At 38.7% G+C, this 16022-nt stretch overlaps 1 protein-coding gene across 1 annotated transcript; it reads left to right on the forward strand.

The window, feature by feature from the left end:
• The first annotated feature begins 166 nt into the window (after positions 1-166).
• Positions 167-16013, forward strand: nfat5b (nuclear factor of activated T cells 5b). The gene is made up of 14 exons (XM_055154444.1): positions 167-455; positions 4506-4565; positions 7424-7546; positions 8460-9048; positions 9476-9665; positions 9966-10156; positions 10229-10401; positions 11256-11390; positions 11477-11529; positions 11655-11787; positions 11857-11928; positions 12002-12099; positions 12212-13820; positions 13906-16013. Exons 1-14 carry the CDS (start codon positions 380-382, stop codon positions 14130-14132), a joined length of 3729 nt encoding a protein of 1242 aa, XP_055010419.1. The 5' UTR covers positions 167-379; the 3' UTR covers positions 14133-16013.
• The last annotated feature ends 9 nt before the right edge of the window (positions 16014-16022 follow it).

Below are 16022 nucleotides of genomic sequence, written 5' to 3' on the forward strand. Positions count from 1 at the left end.
TTTAAGTGTAAGTTGGTAAAATACAGAGGCCTAACAGGCAGAAGCATGAAAGAAACTCCAATAAGAGTTTATCAGTCATCTATTGGCCGCATAGCTGAACTCAAGCGTTATTAGGCTAAAAGTGGCCTCTTTTTTTGGATTTCATCACTGAGGGGCGTGACTCCCGTAAATGACAACAAACAAGCACTGAAGGCGGACCGAGTGGAAGTCACAGCGGATACACCGACAGAGGCAAAACTGCATGGTTTACTTTTGACCCGTGGTCTCAGAACACAAGTTTACCTTTTTGAACTCGTACAAACTGACTGAAAACACGGTCTGAATCAGCTCATCGCGTGGTGTTTGTCGGTGTCCGGTTTCCTGACACAGAGGGATTGCGATGCCCTCTGACTTTACGTCGCTCTTCAGCGGGGAACTCGACCTGTATTCTCCCACACCGTCGTCCCACTCTACAGGTAGGACATTTCATTCATGACTTCTTTATCTGACCATAGATCAGTATAAACAACTTACTTCTACAACATGCCAAGAAAGCTTACAAAATATATCTAGCCTTGCGGTTCAGTCCTTCTAGCTGCGTCTAACCTCCTGTGTTAATTATAACGTATTTAACAACTATTATCGTGAGTTGTATAGTTATTTTTTCACCCCAACTTTTCTTGAGAACAATGTGCAGGCGCCCGAGCCCCAGTCCATTGTGAAGTGGCCCTCTTGGCGCACACCGGTCCGACCAGTTTTTTCTACATGAACCATTACATGAAGCGCATAGCACAGTTCTCGTATCTTATATGTTCTCTTCATGAAACCACACATGCCACCTCCGCCCCCTGAAGTACGGATGCGCCCTGTAAGCGGCGCTACTGAGTCCAATTATTTTTATGTAGTATATGTTTAGAGCATAGGCCTGCACACTTGTAGTTGCCTATTTTTATGCATGAATATTGGGCCCAAACTTTAGAGACCCGGTAGCTTTCTGGTGGATGATTATTATTATTATTTTGTTTGTTTGTTGCTTAAAATATTCCACAATATGACATTAAATGTATTTTATCTGCATGGACATAAGCGGGTGAAACTGTTACAAGTTACAAGTCACATTTATGGAGATTATCTTATAATGTATGTTTTTCAAAGTATTTTTATAGCAATAAAACACTTCTAGAACATTCCATTGCTATTGAGTTTTAGAAAAAACAGCAACAAATAATTGTTTCATATTTAAACCTGAATCAGATCATGCAATAGGCCTGAATTCTTTCGATGAGGCCACGAAGACTTCTCTTTTTCGCAAGTTTACACTGTTGCATGAAATAGCACCACGATCCAGTTGACTATTTAGTTACATACAGTCAGTGTAACTATAACTGAGTGTCATTTGAAATTATTTTCAATAAGACATAAACAGACAATAAAGGTGGGTTACCAATTGTGAAAGTGCACTTCTCTGCTTATTTTTCTCCCTCTATTTTGCTAGTCCACAGTCTGGTCACTGATTAACCCTGTGGCTGCTCTCTGTGTTTAAACCTGAGCTTAAATAGCACTCTATTAATATTGACTTGTCTGTGTTAAGTAAACTTGGCAGCATGCGTATAAAACACTTGATTGCATTGAAAGCATGTTCCTATTATATGATTAAAGAGAGTCAGGAGATCACAAGAAAGTGTAAGTATACTCTGTGTACCTTTCACAGAACACAATAATGTTTCTTTTTAAACAAACATGCCATTAGGATCAAATGTGCCACATATTATGGTCATGGTAACATATAGTTTCTGAGCTTTTAACCCCAGGCAGTAAACATTATAGCCAAGGTTGAAAAGCTATGAAAATATTTTTTTACAAGAGCTGTCAGCACTTTGAGTCCCATCAAAACTTAAACTAAAGTCATTTGTGAAATACCCTTCTGAACTTTGTGCACTTCACTTCTCCATTTGTTTGATAAAAAAATCACCGCTATACTGGTGCAGTTTTTTTTTCTTTCCATAAACCTCAAACTTTACATGCATTATCTATTTATTGTACCTTGTACTTACCAATGTGAGTGCTAATTACTATTTTAATTTCAGTGTATAAACAGCAAACAAATAGTCAAGTGTAGAGTATTTCAGTGATATCTGTCTCCTTCTTTGCTTTGTCTGAATCTCATTTATTATTAACTCCTTACCCTAATAAAAAGCCTAATCAGGCCTAGGTCAGAAGAGTGCCTTCTGAGGTATTTATTGCACACCTGTGTGGTGTGATTGAGAACCATCAGTTTCAAAGCTTTTTAACCTGTCATGTCAGGTACTGTTCACTTTACACCGAGTTACCCATTAGTGCTGTTCAAAGTTAGTTATTTAAGCACAGCTATGGTGGAGTGAACCATGGGTTCTTATGGGGTGTGGCTGAACTTTGTCTCCTTGGATTATTGTAGGTTAGCAGGTTATGTACTGGGATATTTTCATACCGCTAAGATAAGGCATACATTATTATCTGTTAAATGTATGCTAGTTTTTGGGAACGGTGTAACTTATAACATACAGAGCAGACATATTGCAGACTGTATATGACCTCTGGTAAGGAACAAGGCTGTTTCTTTTGAGAGCGTGGCTCCTCTAACGATTTGTATTAGCTTCTGAGAGACAGAATCATATTTAATTATTAGTATACAAACTACTTTGTTTGTGTATTGCACCATGTGCCAACAATAGACCTTAGAACAGCCATTGCGTTCCTTACCTCCATGCTCAAATAAACTGCAGAATATGTAGTCAAAATATATAGGTTTATGGTCATATTTAGTCTTGGTTTAGTTGTTGTAGCAGTCTTTGTATGGTCTGGTTTTAAGTTTTCAATTTTATAACTGATCTTTAGAAAAAGTACCAATACAGTTGCACTAGTGTAAAGTTTAGTGCAACTACTTGAAAATGTTGAACTATGATAAACAATCTTCCAGCTTAATCCAAATTTAAATAGAAAGTTTGTGATTAACATATCAAAGCAAATGTTTATTTTACAGTAGTCCCATATTGTATCTTGGCTGAATGGTGAAACGGCAGAAAGTAAAGTAGTTGTTGTAAAGTAGTTGTAACCCAATCCCAGGTTATTACGGTCCTCTTGGTGAGAAGCATATCATATTCAGTTTTTGTTGAAACCATGCCATTGAGCCCGTGTAACTTTGTATGTGGTCCTCTGACACAGTTGGGTAAATTCCAAATGTTTATGATTGCAAGGTATTTCAGTATTAAATCATATAAGATATGCACTCTGCACAGTCTTGTGTATTATGTCATTGAATACTGACCTATTTGAATGTTTTCAATATACTTTCTATACCATTTGGTTTTAATATTTCATGAACTTGGGAAATGCCTTAAACTGAATGGATTAAAGACAGTCCAGCTTGCTCTTCTTTATACTGGTTTATGGCAGCTACATATCCTGTGTCATTTGATTTGTTTTTCTGAGTCATGCTTCCTTGGGAGACTGGCAGGATTCAAGAGAGTAAGAGCTTTGCACTTGGCATTTTCTTGTGGATCCTGCCTTTGTTCCTAACAGTGAAGAGACCTGCAAGTTCTTTGTTGCACACAACAGTTGAATATACTCCCAAATAAGTGAGTTACTGAAGCATTGGTGTGTTTATTTACAGTAGAATTGCCAAATGATACACATAAACCATCACTCTGTGTTTATAATTGGCCTTCACAGCAAATTTTGTCCTAGTTTGCCTCAAAGCAAAACATTAAGTCAGTGGAGTGTTTGTTTGATAGCTTAAATGTGTGTATTATATAACGTAATTTGCTAAAACCTTTGCCAAATCTGTTACAGGCTTTAAAGTATCATGAGCAGTTTTTTTTTTTAATCCTCTGATTTGGTGTAGCTGTAGCACTTGGGTCTGTACCCCAGTTCACAGTGCTAAGGTGGGTTGAAATAAGGCCTGCTTCTTCCCTCTTAATGTTGAGCATTTGAACATTTCATTTCTATACCACTTTTGTTTGTTTGCTTGTTTACTTACTTTCTTACTACATGCCCATGTCTCAACTAGATGTATTTATTATTGCACTTTGAACAATATCTTACTGCTTTTAATGTTTAATGCATTTATCATTAATGCTAATTACACTGCATGGTGGTCATTTTGATTAGATTTGAGTAAATTACTGTATGCCATTCTTACTGTTGACTCAGAATTTAAATAAGTCGTCACTGACTATTATGACAGAGCTTCTTCCCGTTTTTCAGGCCCGGACATGCCTGAAACATGTCTAAAGATTTTTTTTTGTTTTTTGTTTTGTTTCAGAACTTCCTTGATATAAGCTTTTTAGTTAGCTTATTAAGAACTGTACTACAGCAAAAAAAAAAAAAAAAAAAAAAAAGATATAATAATAATAAATAACTGAAAACATTATTCTTATCTTCTCTGTTAAGGAGCTACAAATCTGGATTTGATTTTGATTCATTTGGATTTATAATTTTTCTCTTGCTAATAATGTATTCTACAATTTTTTACATGGTTCATTGGAAAGGATACGGTACTCATGATGGGGTCACATTCCAGTACCTATGTGTAAACAGGACATTTTCTGGTGAGTGTGCTCAGACGTCAATGTGTCCTTTGTAAATAGTTTGAATTCCACTACGTTCTGTAGTCGCTCTCTTTTGATTTGTGTTCATTAGCTCCTTTGAGCCCCATGTTTATGCATTATGTACTATTTACACTGAGACAACAGCAGTATTTGACCATATTTATTGATTTGTTTGCTTTAATCACATTACATTGTAAACATGTAATAAAATGCAATGTATTTGGTTGTTAATTCAAAGGTAATGAAGTCATATAGTAATATTTTAATATTATATTGACTGTAGATTCAGGAGCATCCTGTGTTGGGACTGATAGTAGAAACACGGCCTGTTTTGAAATTAGGTTTGTGGTGGGTGTTTGTTGAAAGCGAGTCGTGTAAACTGATGCCTGGAGGTTGTGCCTGGTCACTTCAGGATTGGCTCAACTCTAAGAGCTACATGCACACTTTGAGCCTGCTTTCCTGTGTGTCTGATATCAAGCCTAACCATGCCATGCCTTATATCAATGGAGGCTTTTTAGACACCAGTATGAAATTACCTTAAGGTATAGTATAACACACTGTAATGAACACCATACGTTTTTCTGTTCATATTGGCAGGAAAATTACATAAAACTTCCTCATTGCATAATATTGTCTGGCAGTGTATGCTGTAGTAGTGTCTTAGTTGTTTAAAATCACTGACAGAAGCTGATAGAGTGACGTCTGTACAGTAGTAGTAGTAGTAGTAGTAGTAGTCATTGATTGCACCATAACCTCTCTCTTTCACTGTGTTTTCATGTAGTTATTGGCACCAGTTACCTAAACTGTGTAGTCACATTTTGTGCATTGCCATCTTCTGCTAGTGCTACACTTTTTACAAGTGTATGTCCTTAAGTCAGGTGGTAGGCCTAAACATAATCTCAGCCTGTACTGGAGCTTTTAGACTAATAGCAGGCAAAAAAAAAAAAGCAAAACAAAACAAAACAAAACAAAATCAACCAGATTGTTGGTATGTCTTACCAACAATGTTAACAATTGTTAAGAAAGATTTCTTTGTACATTTTGCAAATTATCTCACATGGGAAGCACTGCCTTGAAGACTGGTCCCCCGACCTCTGTTACTATGGAGTCTTTGGCAGCCTTCATGTAAGCTTGGCTGTAAACATTACAGGGTTGTTGTACATGGATTGTGGCAAGGACCAGCCCCTTCACTGTTTTTCTGCCTTACCCTCTTAAAAAAAAAAAAAAAAAAAAAACTTGTGGTACTCATGCTAAGATAATTAAATATTAATTATCTGATTCTGTTCTTCTATTGTCTTTTTTAGTAAATTAAATCATTTGTAAAGATTACAGTCTTTCAATATTGTTAATTTCTGCCTAACAGGATTCCACATGACAAAAGCACTAACCTGTTGAGCAGGTTGAGAAGGGTCTGCAGTACAGTAAACAAAGCAGTCCCAAAGAGAAGCAATAAGTGGAGTGGAGAAGGGGTAGAAAAAGGGGGGAGAGGGGAGTTAAATCAGTCACCCAGCCAAAGCAGCGCCACGCCCCAGGTGCCAAGGCTAGTAAGAGCAGGCAGCAAGAATGTGAGGCAAATGAATGGGAGTGAAAGTCCTGCCATTCACATGGTGAGTGCCTCTTTTTCACCTTTTGCCTGTACATCTTACCATACAAACATACAGCCTTAAGGTAAAAAAAAAGAATAATAATAATTAATCCAGGCATAAATATATCCAGAATAAATGTTAATCCTTTTTAGCTTGTGTGCTTATTTATGTGTAACAAACACAAACACATATATAACATATACATTCGCCAGACAAAGATGGTTGTTTATAATTATTCAGGTTTGTATTTGACAGTTTGAGCTATATAAATATTGCAGACAAACAGAAAATGTTTTTTCCACAGTGGTCAGTGGTCTGGTCAACAAGGCTGCAGTCCTAAATTGAAATGAAAACATCACTTGGTATGTGAGTCAGACTGGTTCACTTCTCTGCAAACAAAGGTGGGCATCTCTTAAAACTTTTCATGTGCGAAAAATACAATGTTTTCTTTTTAAGCAAATTAAGAGTTATATATATTTATTTTTTATTTATTTATAGTGCCCTGTGTACAAACTGACTGAACTGACCAATCACTAAGACCACTGTGGGATCACTGAGTCTATATTTTGTGTGTGGTTGGCATCTGTTTACTGGAAAGGCAGCTCTCTCACTTGGAGCACATGTTGCTGCATGTGCTGTCCTTCTGTTAGTCGTGTGGGACTGTGGACTTAAGTGTTTTACGTATGGACGCACAGGCGGAGAGTGTTTTTTGCAGAGATGCAGGGGGTGTGTGCGGGCTTATGAGTAACTGATTTTGTTTGGAGAATTTAGCAAATAACCAACAACACACTGGAGCCCTGTATGTGAGTTCTTACTGAGTTTGAACTTAAGCTCCTGTTTTGGGAACCAGCATTCCCCCCTTTTTAACATCTCACTGCAATAGAAAGGAGGGCTTTAGGAATGAAGGGGCATGGCTGGAGTCAGTACATCCTAGGTTTCTCCATTGTACACAGTGAGTGATGACAATGGGAGGGTTAAGTATCTGATATACACACCAGACCCTGCGACTCAGCTGCAAGTAATTAAATCTGGCAGTTGGCAGTGGAGAGTCATGCGACTGTAATGTCCTCTTGAAGTTCGTACCATAATATTTGGATGATGAATCAGGCTTCTAGTAAAAGTGTTGTCATGCTTTTGATCTGTCATTCTGTAATAGGATGGCCTATGGATATAGAATACAGGACATCCATAGTAGACAGTAATTTTATAACCTGATCATAGTTTATGTTGATATAGTATTGTTAACCTCTCTTGCTTTTTCTCTTTCCACAGAGGTGTGTGATCCTCTTCCTGGACAGTGGCAGTTGCAAAGCTCCAGTCAGCAGAAGCTCAAAGTTATGAGTCAAAAGAGTGGTGGAGTGGCAGGTTCACCTCCTTCTGCGACCCTACCGACAGGTACAGTTCTCTTTGTTTTCTGTGCCTTCTGTATAGGCAAAATCCAACCCACCCTCCAGTGTGGGCAGCTTATGCAGCAATCTGTACCTGCAGGCATACACCTGCCGCTCACAGTCAGGCAAGCAGTCGCGGCTGTGATCCTCACATGACAGTGTGTTGCTTGAACATGCTTTAACATGTGGAAGTTTTCATCTGCAGCAAATATACGCCCAAAGTTTTGTATTGAATCATGAAGCCATGAAGATGTCTGGCATTTCTTTTCTGGGAGAAAAAGCAGAGCTTTACTGATAATGAGCAAAGCACCTGATATTGCAGGCTACATTGATTCAGGTGTTTTTCACACTGTCATTTTACCCCCCTGAACTCCCTTTTTTGAATTATGAGCATAATGGAGCTTTTTTTCCCCCACATACGTGACCTTTTTGAATCTGAATATTTGATGCTGTTCAGCTCTTATTGCTCATTCGCTGTCTTATTTTTATTCCAGGAAGTTCCCTCTGAAGCAGGGAGTGTCTGCATTTAAAATGGTCTGCAGTTCTCTGCTTCATAGGTCAGAAGCTTGTTTATTTTGTCTCTGTGGCTAAGCTCAGTCCCAGCACCTGAACTTTGTCCAAAAGCAAAACAAGAAAAACTAATTTGGCATGCTTTGCAATATTGATATTGGTATATATCATAAATATAATGTCAAAAATTGATGACACATAGAATCATAATGACATCTATTAAGAAAATTGCCTTCCTATTGTATTACAAAATATTAGGATTCTTGTTTGTAATTTTTAAATCCAATGCACATATCACATTGAATTATGTATTGGATAAAAAGCCCTATCTATATATACCAATTAATTGGGACTGCTAGCCAATCGTAATTGAGAAGCCTTTATTAATGTTATATTGTTTTACGCTGTAGATATTATGTCCTCCATGACCATCGAAGGCAACTGCAGTGCCCTCACCCCATCAAGCAGGTCATCCATGCATCCAGGTAGTGACCAGGCAACAGCATTCAACAGCAATGTTGAGCCAGAGGAAGACAGGAGTGGAAGGCCTCTTACTGAAGGGATCGCTCTTGAGGGCATCAATGTTAACATCAGCAGTGGTGCTAACTGCAGGGCAGGCAGTGACGTAGGAGTTACATCCCAGGACATGCACCTGATTAGCCCCTCAAAACGCAGAACAGTGCTCAACATCTCTCCACCTCCTCAAGATCTGTTGGATAATAGTCGTATGTCATGTCAGGATGAAACATTTGGAGAGTCAGAACAGAGCAACAGCATCTGGATGGAGGACTCTCTTTCGAACTTCAGCATGATGAGTACAGTTTCCTACAATGATAACACAGAAGTGCCTCGAAAGTCTCGCAAACGCACCCCCCGTCAAAGGCCTGGTCCTAAGTCTAAACAGGGCTCTAACCGGGACGTGTTTGATGCAGACAGTGCTAAAGGTCCACACTTTGTCCTCTCTCAACTTGGCCCTGACAAGTCTGGACCAAAAGGAAGGTTGGTTTCCGTACTATTGTTGTTTTTAATATTACTTCATGAAATTATTAAATAAAAAGAATGACACTTTTGCAAGACATTTCAAGTTCCTCACACCTTAGATGTACTCTACTTGACTCTTACCGAGTTTAGTTGTTTACCTTGCTATCAGAACATTTGCTACATTTTGCAATCTACAGTAAAAATATTGTTATTTATGATTGTTCAAGTGAAATATCAGCAATACATCAACTAAATTTCCCACAATAACTTGATTAAGTGGTTAGATCAGAGCAGTGGGAGGGGCAAGATGATCTTCAAACAACAGTGAGCTTTACCGCCTCAGTCCACATTGCACAACTAAACAACTAAAGTGTTGCTGATATGATAACATTGACAGTTTATGTGTTGTATTTGATAATTATACTAACTGCTGTGTTTGTTGTAGTTCTGAAGATGGCACTCAAACATCTAATCCAAAAGGAGGAACTCTTTCAGTGCAGTATCCAGCAAAGAGTGAAGGGAAGGAGCTGAAAATTCTGGTCCAGCCAGAGACCCAGCATCGGGCTCGCTACCTGACTGAAGGCAGCAGAGGCTCAGTGAAGGACCGCACTCAACAGGGTTTTCCCACTGTAAAGGTGGTAGTTCAATCATCATCAAGAATTAAACACATTACTGACACATTTTTAACTGTTTAAAATCTTAAGTGTTTACCTACTCAGAGACACTGAAATGAAGCGTCTCAAAAATAAGACTTGTTGCAGACTTTTTGGAGACCATATTATAAAAAATATAAAATGGGGAACTGGAAGACATGCAGACCTTAATTTCAATATTTTAAAAATACAAATGGAACATACCTATATCTTGTATTTTATTATGTATTTTGTGCACATGAGTTTCAGTAGAATGTTTTGTCTGTGTTTTGCCTGATACAGCTGGAAGGAGTGAACGACCCTGTGGTTCTACAGGTGTTTGTAGCTAATGACTCAGGACGAGTGAAGCCTCATGGATTTTATCAGGCATGTCGCGTAACTGGACGCAATACCACTGCCTGCACTGAAGTGGACGTTGGGGGCACAACTGTCATTGAAGTGCCTCTAGATCCTAATACCAGCATGACGTTGGCGTAAGATCAGCAAACAATTAGTTTAACAATTTCATCATACACTACAACATTAAAAATATATTTCTTTCACAGTGTGGACTGTGTTGGGATTCTTAAGCTCCGTAATGCTGATGTGGAGGCACGTATTGGAGTGGCAGGATCCAAAAAAAAGAGCACCCGTGCTCGACTGGTGTTTCGTGTCAACATCCCTCGTGCTGATGGATCAGTGCTCACACTTCAGTGTCCCTCATCACCTATACTATGTAGTAAGTTAATGGCAGTTTATGCAGGTTTAACGTTATGCACTAATGGGCCAAACTGGCCTGCACTTTTAGACTTGAATTAAAGTATCACCGCATAACTTTTCTGGAGCAGAGTTTGCTATCTGCTTGTCTTCATGTAATTGCTTTGCCTGGAATGGTGTGCAGTTTAGCATTAAACCTCTATCTCCATGGAGAGAAACTGGTTATACAACTAGGCCGAGTTATAGGTCCAGTGTGTGGAAAGGCAACCTTGCTCACAATAGGAATGTATGTATCTTTAAGAAACACCTATGATCAAATAAATATTACATGGACATGTTTAATGCCTTACAAGTGAACCATGCAAAGCCATAATGGAGACAAGTACATGGCCAGCCCCCAACTACAGAAGTTCATCTTTAAGCTTCACACTGACATAACAGTGATGACTTAAAAGTGCATTGCGTAACATATCTCATGGAGGGTCCACCACCTGCTTGTCTCCATGGAAATGTTGTTGCTTTGTCTAGAATGTTCCACAGTATTGATTAAATCTACTCTAATCTATTAAATCTATCGCGCGGGAGACAAGCATGTTACAGCTCTATGCTACATTACAGTTCAGATCAGTGGAGAGACACCCCTATTCACAGAAGGAATTACTTTATTTTTGAGCAATAGAAACACCCATGATGAATAAATGCTAGATGTATATGTTCAATGTCATACCATGGAAGATTCCAGGCAAAGCAAAAACATCTCCATAGAAACCACCTTTAAGTAGGTACCTATTTCTAGAATAATGCCTGAATTTGTAAAACATCTTTGACTGTATGGAAAATTATTATGTTTTGGGTGTTTGTGTCTGTTTGTTGCAGCTCAGCCTGCTGGGCTTCCTGAAATCCTTAAAAAATCTTTGCACAGTTGCTCTGTACGAGGTGGAGAAGAGGTCTTCATTATTGGAAAGAATTTTCTAAAAGACACTAAAGTCATATTTCATGAGAATGTTTCTGGTAAGGTATACACATTTTAAACAAATGCTTTCAATTTTGTTATAGTCTGGTTGTTCATTATTGTTAATATAATGTATAAAATTTAGATGAAACTTCCTGGAAGGCAGAAGCTGAAATTGACATGGAGCTGTTTCATCAGGTACTTTGTAATGCAAGTTTAACAGTCTTTGATCCACAATTCTATGATTAAGATGATTAAGAATAGAATATCATTTAGCATTTTCTTTCTTTTTCTTTTTTTTCTTCTTTTCTTTATTGTTTTAGAACCACTTGGTAGTAAAGGTCCCTCCATACCAGACTCAGTCAATCACCTGTGCAGTTTGTGTGGGTATTTATGTGGTGACCAATGCTGGGAGATCCAACGATATCCAGCCATTCACATACACTCCCGATTCAGGTTTGTTTTTGCTCAATGGCTCCACCTGCAGGCCATAGAAAGATAAAACACTAGTATTTCTTGTTACAGGAAAAACAGATATTTCTGTAAAAAAGGAGACTGTTTCTCCAACCAAGGACTGCTCATTTGATAATCAAAAAGGTTTATAATTTGAGATTTAGTAGCTTTTATGTGGATGTGCTTTAAAAATACCAATATCTCTTTGCTTTTTTAGAACCTGCTTTAGTAACGTCTATGTTACCTTTGGTAAAGACTGAAGAGGTCACTCCGATGGAGGTGACCAGTAACTTGCAGAACGCTGGAGTATTCAAGGTATTCTTTCTGTATAAATGAACAATTTTGCTTATATTTTACAATATTATAATTACTTTTTTAACTTGTTTATTTTTTGTTTGGTTTACATTTATTTTTGCTTTGGCACCAGAATGGTCTTTGTTCGCAGCCAAATGCAAACATCACTTCTGGTGCTCTAAATAAGAACAGACCCTACTCCAGTAGTCTTCAGCAGGCAACAGGTGACCCAGATCAAGGCCAGACGTTTACTAACGCTGAGCAATTAAGCACCATTCAAAAACAGGACATCACCCCACCCAGCTTTACTGTGCCTTCTGGAGACTCTCTGGTCCAACAGCAGTTCCTCCTGAAGCCTAGGGAGAGTGTAAGGCAAGACCAGTCGAGCAGTGGCCCCGCAGGAGTGGGTAGGCTCTGTGGGGAAGCCACTCCTCAGCCACCACAGATGGCTGTGTTCCCTTCAGATGAAGTGGCACAGTTAGAAGAGGCTGTAAGACAGCTCAAAGCCAAAGGCTACTGCAGGATCTCGCAACCAGACAATTCACTGGCTAAACAGCAGCACATACAGCACCAGCAACAACTCCAAAATCAACAGATTCAACAACAGCAACTACAACAGCAGCAGCAGGTTTTAGATAGCCTCCAGCAGCAGCTGTTTCAGTCCCAAATCCAGATGCAGTGTGTGTTTCAGGATGCGGGGCCGGGGAAAAGTGAGCAGCAAGGATCCCCACAAGTTGCTCCAAACCAGGCCTCTCTTTTTCAACAGACGCCACAGCAGCAGGTGCCCATGTTCCAAAGTAATGAACTTCTATCTATTCAGACAAACTTTCTGCAGCAGTCTTCCTCCCATCCTTCACCACCCATGTTTCACAATTCATCTGCATTGGCTGAAACTTCTTCTCCACAGGGGACAATGTTTCAAAAGTCCTCTCAAGAGCAGGTCCAGGCAGCACTCTTCCAGACTCCCATGTCAGTACTCCAGTCTCCAGAGCAACAGCCCCCTGCTTCAGCTCTGTTTCTCCCACAGACATCCCTCTCCTCTCAACTCACAACTAACAGCCCTCAACAGCAGCAGCAGATGGCCTTCCTCAATACTCTCCAAACTCCAAACCCTGAACCACCAGTATATCAGGCTCAGACACAGCTCTCACCTATTCAACAAAGAAGTCCCATGGAGCAGCAGCCTTCCCCACAGTCACAGCCACACACACAGTCAGCACAGCAGGCTTCCCTGTTTCAAAACATCACAGCACACCCCTCTGCAAATCCACTGTCAGCGAACCCACAACAACAGCCACAGCAGCCAGGCCTTTTATTTTGCAGCACCCCCTTGTCCACCCAGGACCAGGCATCCAGCTTGCTGTTTAGTGGTCAGACCCAGATGAATGTAGCACAGTCTGATCGTTCTGAGCCTATGGCTTTAGGGAACCCCTCTGACCCACGACAGCAGATTCTGTTTCAGGAGCAGCAGCCGATGCAGCTGGGCAACACAGCAGGCCCTCGACCAGAGTCGTCTGTGGGCCTTTTCATGCCTCCATCAAACATGACGTCTTTACAACAAGATCTGGAGATTGCACAATCATCGCTGTTTACTGCACAAAACAGTGTAGCGACCCTCCAAACAACCACCAATTCTCCTGTTCAACAGCCAGGAACCTTGTTCCAAACTGCAGTCAGCAGCAACATCAGTCAGCCAAACCAGACACAACAGCCTGGACTCTTCATGTTTGGGATTCAGAATGGTAAGAAACAGAACAGTATTTTGAACAATTCCATTTCAAGACTTCGTCACATTGTTTGTTTGTTTTCTTTTTATTGGTTCCACAGAATGTGGTCAACTAATAAATCCAGCTGGAAACACTGTGTCAGATCAGATCATTGCCATCAGCCAGTCTGGTCAGAACCAGAGAGAGAGTGAGGCTCGGATCCAGTCCCTGCTGAACCAGACTGCCTCAGTCCAGAATAGCATGACTGCCTCTCAGAACATGGAGAAGATGGACGAGCTGCTAGTTAGCTTACAAGATTCTGCAAACAGCTTAACACGTTCATTCTAATTGCTACATCAGTAGCATTTTCTTTCCAAAATGACAAATACGGATTAAGTTATTGTGAAGTATAATAATGAACCTTATTAAACATGGGAAGACTTTTAAATATAAAGATATAAAGATAAATATTATCAGAAGAATTTGAAGGACAGCAAGGTTTCATCTTTCTTTAAAAATGTTTGACTGAACTGGAACCCACGCTTTATCCTTAATGCAAGTAAATTTTGTGACAGGATAATCTTCTAAACCTTTATTAGTCATGTTCATGTATGTGCCTCAATTTCCTTTTATTCTTTGCAAGACTAGAAATGTGGGATGTTGAATGCAACACAGGACTCAGTATTTTTGTCAAATTAACATTTACTTAACTTTTTGTCTTCATATGGTACTTTGTAATATCACAAACAAGTTACTAGATTTGGGCTCATTCTGTTTCAAAGAAGACACTGTTCACACTGAAGTTTTAAATTAGTCATTAGCACTTTAAGGTATGTGACAAACAACTGCTACAACACGAGTGGGATGTCATTGTCTTTTCATTGGTAAGCTCCTAAATCACATAAAAAGAAGGGGAGCATGGCAGACTATATTTTACAGGTAATATGCAATATCTTGATTACTGTATAAATCATAGCACCATAACACTCTGTATATACAATATTTTTTGCATTAACACTATTATTGTAAAATGTAGAGGAAATATTTTCACTTTTGTGTTGTCAAGAAATATCTACCACATCCAAGTGGTAAGTGTTTAGCTAATAACATATTCACTATGTTTAGTTGAGACAGTAAATGAATTTTGGCTCTGTGTATGTAATTACATGACATGTGAATTGTTTGATATTACATCTGATTGTCAGCAGTCTGTGACTAACAAATGACTAAAAACAAATGGTTTTAAAATCAGCACATTGCTGATGGTTTGCCAGTTTTATGGCTTATATAACAATTTCCATATACCCTTTGCCTTTACATCCTTTAATTGTTCCTGGACACGATTGCAGGAACTACGGGGCTGGTCTCATCGTAACAATTAGAAGTATTTGCTTACAACATGTTAGCAACAATATGTTACCTGTAACACAATGAAAGACATAAAATGAGAACTGTCTTTTTCAGTCACTGTCACGGTTTCTCACAGAGACACCTTTACGGTGCCTTTTTCTTAAAGAAAGCCTTAGAAAAGGGCTACTGGAAATGGCTTTTATTTACCCATGATGGATTGAATGTGTCCAGTGTTTTAAAATGTTATTGTACATTTTAGATCTAAACCTTTTTACTATATATTGTTGTAGGTTTTTTTTTAAGTCTAATTTATTTGTGCAAAACGTTTCCAATAATAATTTTATTATAATTAATTAATTTATAAAATCTCTGATTGGCTCTTATTATCTTCAGTATGTCTTAAAGAAATGTGACAGGCCTACAGTATTTTAATTCCATTAATATTTTATGTAATTGTTGTCATGTTGCTTAATGATACTTGCTATTTCTCTGACCAAAGCGGTAATTATTATAAAGAAAAATGATATACCTTTACATAAATTTGATTTCCAGTATCTTGGTGATGATCACTATGTGATAGGATTGTTTTTTATTTTTTTTTTCTTTTTTTTTTTTCACACAATGACAACAGCGAATGTACCTTAATCCTTAAGCCTTGCAGTACATTAAGAAAGAACTGGTTAGCAATCTTTGCAAGCCTTACATTGTACAGTTTTCATTACAGGATTTCAGCAATTGCAGCAATTGGGATAAATAGCTTACATGTTTAAGTCAATGGAACAAGCGAGATGCATACAGCTGTTGATGACTGTTGTTATGTTGTTGTGTGTTTGTGTTTTATTTGCTCTATTAAACATAGCCTACTACTACATCATAAAATTATTGTTT

The sequence above is a fragment of the Boleophthalmus pectinirostris genome, unplaced genomic scaffold (genome assembly GCF_026225935.1).
Source record: "Boleophthalmus pectinirostris isolate CB_2022bp ecotype Guang Dong unplaced genomic scaffold, ASM2622593v1 HiC_scaffold_19, whole genome shotgun sequence".
NCBI lineage: Eukaryota > Metazoa > Chordata > Actinopteri > Gobiiformes > Gobiidae > Boleophthalmus > Boleophthalmus pectinirostris.